The sequence below is a fragment of the Gavialis gangeticus genome, unplaced genomic scaffold (genome assembly GCF_001723915.1).
Source record: "Gavialis gangeticus isolate Ggan-Ray unplaced genomic scaffold, GavGan_comp1, whole genome shotgun sequence".
Taxonomy (NCBI): Eukaryota; Metazoa; Chordata; order Crocodylia; family Gavialidae; genus Gavialis; species Gavialis gangeticus.
Genome location: NW_017729022.1, coordinates 165,373,716 through 165,381,138, shown reverse-complemented (window position 1 = coordinate 165,381,138; position 7,423 = coordinate 165,373,716). Strand labels below are relative to the sequence as shown.

Genomic DNA, 7,423 nt, shown 5'->3' with positions numbered 1-7,423 from the left:
CGGCCTGACCAGTGCCACATAGATGGGGAGGATCACCTCCTTGGACCTGCTCGTGATGCATCTGTGGATGCATGACAAGGTGCAGTTAGCCTTACTGACTGCGTCTTCACATTGGCGGCCCATGTTCATCTTGGAATCAATAATGACTCCAAGATTCCTTTCTGCCTCTGTGCTGACAAGAAGGGAGTTCCCCAGCCTGTAGGTGTGCTTCTGGTTCTTTCTCCCTAGGTGCAGTACCCTGCACTTTTCAGTACTGAATCCCATCCTATTTTCATCCACCCACCCCTGTAACCTGTCCAGGTCTAGTTGTAGCCTCTCCCTCCCTTCTAGCATGCCCACCTCTCCCCACATCTTAGTGTCATCCACAAATTTGAACAAGGTGCTTTTCACCCCCTCGTCCAAGTCACTGATAAAGATGTTGAACAGTGCGGGCCTGAGGACCAAGCCCTGTGGGACTCCACTGCCCAGATCCCTCCAAGTTGAAAATGACCTGTCCACCACCACTCTCTGGGTGCGGCCCTTTAGCTAATTTGTGACCCATCTGACTGTGTAGGCATCAATGCCACAGTTGCCCAGTTTTTTAATGATAATGGGGTGAGAGACAGTGTCAAAGGTCTTCCTAAAGTCCAGAAAGACTACGTTCACCTCAACACCTTCTTTTTGCTCTCTCTCTTCCGTAATGTCCTTGTTTGGTTGACTGACTTTCTCTGTTGTCTTTTGCTCATCTGGGGCCCAGGTGTTGTTGCCACTCATTTTTTCTGTATCTACCAATCATTTGCCTCATTGTTTCTCTAATAGCAAACCTACACTTCAGCTCTGTTTCCCTTTCTTTGCGCTGTCATGAAGGTCATATTCATCCAAAGGTCACTCTCTGAAGCAGTCTGCCCTTCAAATCCTCTTGTTTGGCAGGGGTCTTCAAATCTGGAATGGTCTGTACAGCCTCCTTTTATCTCTCTATTATGTCTTCAAATTTCCACCTGGACTCCACCATCAGTTCCTCTAGCTATCCCATCTTCAGTCCTACTGGCTATAGGTTCAAACATTCTCTCTCCTCAGTGGAAAGCAGAACAGCTTCTAAAGGAGAGATTGAGGGAACCTTACCCCAGAACACCCTATCTCCTGTGGATGAGACACAAATGTTCTTTGTGGACATGGGAAAGAACTGAATAGAGGGGGATATGATAAAGGTCTATAAAATAATGAATAGTGTGGAGAAAATAAACAGGGATTTGCTATTTACTACCTCTCTCAATACTAGGTCTAGAGGACATGCAATGAAATGATTAGGAAGAAGGTTTAAAACTAATCAAAAGAAGTTTTATTTTTCATACGGCATGTCATTAACTTATAGAACTCTCTGCCATAAGGTGTTGTAGAGGCTGACAATTTAATCAGACTCAAAGGAGGTTTCATGTAAGGTAAGTTCATCTGTGGGTATGAAACATGATGGTAGGGCTGTAATTTACAACTTCCTAGGCCTCTATACGCTGAAAGGGCAGGGGACAAAGCACTCTGGATAAGGCTAGCACAAATACACATCCCATTAGCATCCTGTTTATGCCACTCTGAGATACAGAGCACTGGGCTAGCTGGTCCTCTGGTTTGATCCAGTGTGACATCACGTATGTTCTTGTGTCTCCCACACACTAGCCACTAAATTAGTTCATTAAAAGAGGCACTGTCACTTCCTCCTCTGCCTGTACTTTGTATATAGCCTAATCTGATAAACATGTTCTGAGACTGCCTGTAACTTTGGGCCCCGTAGCTTAGACAGGTATGGCAGGACCAAGCTAAGTGCCTGGCCTCTTCGGCACTGTCAAGGCTTGGGTGACTGCACACACCCAGTGTCAGAAATTTAGGCACTGAAAATTTACTGGAGGAAAAGTAGTCAACCAGGGATGTAGGATCTTTTGTGATTAAGCTGTAGCTGAGTGCAGTTTTGAGAATATAAATTCTGGAGTTAAATGCAAGTTGTGGATCTAGCCCATCAGTTTAAGACTTCAACAACACTGGCATACACAGACATTTTTTGGCTATTGGGAACAGCTGGAAATTAAAACTTGGCAATTGTTTACATAACTAATCCAGCCATAGTCTGTACATTTGACTTTTTTTCCCCAAATGTGAAGTGGCTTGTTTTACAGAGGAATGCTTAGATATGATCACAGAGCCCTTCAGTTCACTCTGGTGAAGATGGAGCATAGAAACCTTAAGTGGAACGCAAACTCTAAAATTAAGCAAAGGTTGGCAAATGCAGTTGTATTGTCCCAGACTGAACTGCTTACAAACAAAGGAGTTTCTGATGTATAAGGCTATTAATGCTATAGAATGCTGCCAAACATAATATGAAGAACCCCTTATTCAGACACCTGATCTTTAGAATGCGGCATCGTTTGTAATAATTTTAACGCTAACTAAGTACACTTTGATGAGACAGCATTTAATAAAATGCTCATTAATTTCATCATTAGCAAGGGTATGCTAAGAAGTAAGCCAGTTTCTTATGTCACGCCCAATTAGCATCCCATGCTAGTAATCCCATTAGTATTGTTGAATTCACTAATGGAAAAACTAATGGGCATGCTACCAGGGCACATTAATTGGGCATGACACCAGTTCTGGTTTTAATTATTAAACTACGATAATGAAATGTGTGTTTGTAAAATATTAAAATGTTGAAATAGGACAGAAGACAATAAAAGGACTATGTGGAAAAATGGATGTCAGCGTGTAAGTACATAAGAATTTGTGTTATTATCCTGGTATACAAACCATGCCTGCATACTGTGATGCAGGTACCTTTAAGAAAGGTACATGGATTTGTGTGGGATAACATCCTATATATGCTTATGGGAAATTATTCGCTTTTTGTAACTGTAGATACATAATGTGTATTCTCATGACTAAGATGCACAATGACAGCACAGAATTAAAAAATAAACTATAAAAACATGTATTACACTACAGTTCTGTATGTTGGCCAATAATCCTCTGAGGAAGTTTGAACCGAGACAACTTTATTCCTTTAGGCTAATGCAGCATCAAAGCTGAAGTAGTCATTTTTGGCAGGATTGTGTTAACAGTTTTATTATATTAAAGAAAAAAAAAGGAGTGTGTCATCAGTATAATACAGTCACCAAAACTGAGTAGGTAAGAACAGAGGTGTGAATGAGGCTTACAGAGCTGGTTTTTTATTTACCACTGCATGGTGCTGAACTGGTTACTACTTTTAAAAAGACTTGAAAGTGTTATTAAGACAAAACAAATGTTTCTTTAAATGAAGACATGTTGGAAATTTAGGCTACTGAAACCTGTCCTCAATCAGTGTAAGATGTTATAAAGCTTATTTTGCTCTATTAAGAGCTATTGCCCTTGCATAGTATCATGTTTCACAGTTAAATCTTTGCCTGGGAAACAGGGATATTCTGTCCTGGCAGGTGAATTGTACTGAGGACGATTTTTGTTCCTGGAGAAACTAGCATTGCTCCCCACGAATCAGGAGTAATTAAAGCTCCTGGACTATGTCTCCTAGTGATTACTGGATGACTTGAATGCCAGTCAGACATCAGTCTTCAGCAAATGCCCCTATAATGTAGTTACTATTCCTACAGCATTAATGTGTATGTGTGGCTTTTAATTCCTTTTATTTTTAGTGTGACATGGATCAGTTAATTGTCTCCGACTTCGCAGTTTTAGAAATATTTTGCCTACTCATTAGGCAGTCAGCTTTCTAAATTCATCCCAATCTTCTTTTCATTCAAAGCTTTCTGTGTTTCCAAATTATTTTAATACAGTTTAGGAGAAAGTTATTATATTAAAATGTAGTTTTGCATGCACCTCTTACATAGTCATAATGTCTCAAACTTTTACCTTTCAGTTTTTCCTTTTAAATTGATGGCCTTCCTGAAAGGTATGGGACTGACTGTCCTGAAGAATGACATCCTCTCTTATTCTGAAAGAACAGGTGCAACAAGGAAAATGACAGAGCAAGCCTCTTCCAGGCTGCCCAACAAATGTATTTGTAGAGAATATTATATAGCTAGAACATGGGAAACAATGATCCCAGTTAATATAAAATGTAATATTGGTTTGTGACATAGGACCAGGGCCCTCAAACAAATTTTGAAACTCATTTCAAACAGTCTGTTACACAATCATTTGATAACTTCCTCTTGAAATATTATAAAAGTAGAACTTAAAAAAAATCTGGATGAAATGAAGCCATCACTAATTGTCCCTATAACCCCACTGACTTTAGTGGAGCTGTAGAGGGGTGTTTAAATCTGAGATTTAGGTTAGGTTTATTAACTGCTAGAAGTAACTACACGGGATCCTTCCTTGGTCTTTAAGGAAGCTAATTTTAAAATTGGAATTAAAAGGAAATGGATGAAGGTACCTGGTATTAAGTCGTATTCATAGTTGTACCATGACTGAAGAGATTCTTTTGCAAATCTTGTATCTATATCTATATCGATTACAGGATGATTTGCCATGTTTCTGAAATTAAATTTTCAAGAATACCTAAATGAGTACATTTTTCTTACATAGTATTCTAGCAATTCTGTTATAATTTCTTGAAAGGGATCTGCAGTGGCAGTTACTCCAGCTAATGATAGTGGAAGACAATACAATGATAACAGCTGGCACCACATCATTGCTACAAGAAATCAGGATTTGGGAGAAATCATTGTAGATGGGCAGTACACAGGTAACCAACTGATTTTCATAACATTATAGTATTTTCATTCCTATTCGGGTTATTGCTTGTTTGCTTCCTTTTGCATAGTATTTTCTGAATCCTTTGTTTAATGTGTACTTCAGTACCTCAATTAAATTGAGGATTTGCTGGAAAAATGCATAGTAAGTGATATACTATCTTATTTAGGTTCTTCCTTAGCTACCAGTGGCAGCACCATTATTGGGGAAAACACAGGGGTTTTTGTTGGAGGACTTCCACAGGATTACATTATCCTAAGAAAGGATACAGGTGAGTAAATTTGTGACATTCATGTGACATCCCTGAAATCCACTGTTGTGGAGCTGATTTAAGTCCTTGCAGCATTGAGGGCTGTACTAACAGCTTGCTAGGACCCTGAGGATAGCACTCAAATGCATAATACTTGACATAACTGATAGACTCATTGAATCATGGGAAATTAGGGTTGGAAGGGACTTCATGAGGTCATCTAGTTCAATCCCTTGCTCAAAGTGGGGCCATCCCCAGTTATCTCATCCCAGTCAAGGTTTTGTCAATCCAAGATTTTGAACCTCTCCTAAGGGTTTTAAGGGTGTGAAGGAAGATTCCACAACCTCTCTGGGTAACCCTTCTAGTGAGAATGTTTTTCTAATATCTAACCTAAACTTCCCTTGCTGCATCTTGAGATCATTGCTTCTTATTCTGTCATCTTTCACCACTGAGAACAGTCTAGCTCCATTCTCTGTTTAACCACCCTTCAAGTTGTTAAAGGTTGTCATTAAATCCCTCCTTAGTCTTCTCTTCTCCAGACTAAATAAGCTCAGTTTCCTCAGCCTCTCCTCATAAGTCATGTGCCTCAGGCTCCTCACCATTTTTGTAGCCCCCCGTTGGACTCTCTCCAATTTGTCCATGTCCTTTCTGTGGTTGAGGGCCCAAAACTAGACACGGTACTCCAGATGTGACCTCACCAGTGCTGAATAGAGGGGAAAAATCACTTCCCTTGACCTGCTGGAAATACCCCTACCAATGCAGCCCAGTATGCCCTTAGCCTTCTTTGCAACAAGGGCACACTGTTGGCTCATATTCATTTTCTTGTCCACTGTAACCCCCAGGTCCTTTTCTGCTGGGCCAGCCAGTCCCCAGTCTGTACCGGTGCATGGGATTGTTCTGTCCTAAGTGCAGGACTTTGCACTTCTGATTGAACTTCATGGGATTTCTTTTGGTCCAATCCTCCAATTTGTCTAGGTTGCTCTGAATCCTAGTCCTACCCTTCAGTGTATTTACTACTTCACTCAGCTTGTTTTATATGATCTATATACTCGCACAAAAGTTATTACATTTGCATTTTCAATGATAGAAAATGCTGTTTGGCTAAATTCACCAGCAACAAGAAAAAATATTATTTCCTATACCATTTTTTCATAGCTAATAGCTTGTAACAGATACATGTACAGGTTCATGCACTGGCATCTTCATATGTATAAAACATGAGTGCATTATATATTTTACATCATAAGGATTCCTAAGGACTTAAAATATAAATAAACAGGAACTGAATCACTTAAAACTTTAATTAAGATAAAGTAATGGTGAGTGGAAAGCAGCACCAACTTAACAGGGTACAGCAGCACTGCATAACAGCATAGACTACAAAGATGATTTATCCAGTTGGCATGGTAAGGAAAGGGCTGGCCAAACTCAGGTGTAACAAGTAGTCACACTTGACCAGGGCAGGAGACAGAATATATCAGTCTTGCAATAGCTATAAGATCTTTAATTTCAGCATTATGAGAGGTAAAGACTTGGAACTTAGGGCATCGTGAAGCAAATTACCAACTATATGGAGTAGAATCCATGGCTTTCTTCATGTCATCGTATTGAGAATTATTTTTAGGGTTTATTTAATTATAGCACAGAAAATCAATGCACCTCCCTGCTCAATGGCTACAGAGGACTTCTTGGCAGCTGAGCCTAATGTGGCTCTTATGCTTAATGAGCAGCAGGAAAACTGGAGTGTACAAAAGAGTTCCTGTGTCTCCAAAGGGTGGAGCCTTATTCCTTCTGGGTATCAGTAATGCAGCGGAAAGGGGATGGGCTAGGAAAGCGTGGCAGAATCTGTGACTATTCCATAAGTGTCCTTCTGTGGTAACCAGGATCAGAAACAAAAACAAACCCCCCAAGCACGTCCAGGAAATTAGTATACACAAAATCTGCTCCTTTCTGGGGTTTTGTTTCAGTTCGCTGAAAACAAAAAAGCATATTTCCCTAGCCTTGCTTCAGTCATCCAAGGTGACTGCCTTAATATCTTGTGCAGATTAAGAAACAAGATATTCAGAATAAAAACTTAAAAGGAGTTTTTAGGAGAGGAACATCTGTAAAAACTGGTTTTGTTACTGAGTAGACTTCAACAGGGAAAAGGATTGTATACAGTCCCTTAAATTCTGGCATGGTTTGTTATAGCCCAGCAACCATGTATTTCTGGATCTCTGAGACACCAAATGAGAATGTACTTGTGACGGCTACCCCGTTTCATGTATAAAGGGTAGCATTTTTGCTTCTTCCACTCATGAAACCCAGATTGTGGGATATTAGGCTAGGTTCACCATCACTGGCTTCTGTGAGATGATTTTTTTACCCCTTCAGTAACTGCATCCCTTTCTTCTTTGGTATTTTTAAAGGTAAAACCTTTTAACAGACCTGATTTCATGAGGAGTCTCTTGTAAGCAC

At 40.0% G+C, this 7,423-nt stretch overlaps 1 protein-coding gene across 1 annotated transcript in view; it reads left to right on the top strand.

Moving 5' to 3' along the window:
• Positions 1-7,423, top strand: part of USH2A (usherin) — a 756,200-nt gene that overhangs the window by 275,842 nt on the left and 472,935 nt on the right. Inside the window, exons 22-23 of the mRNA XM_019516454.1 lie at positions 4,582-4,708; positions 4,886-4,987. Of these exons, the coding sequence (XP_019371999.1) occupies positions 4,582-4,708; positions 4,886-4,987 (229 nt within the window). The remainder of the gene's footprint in view (positions 1-4,581; positions 4,709-4,885; positions 4,988-7,423) is intronic.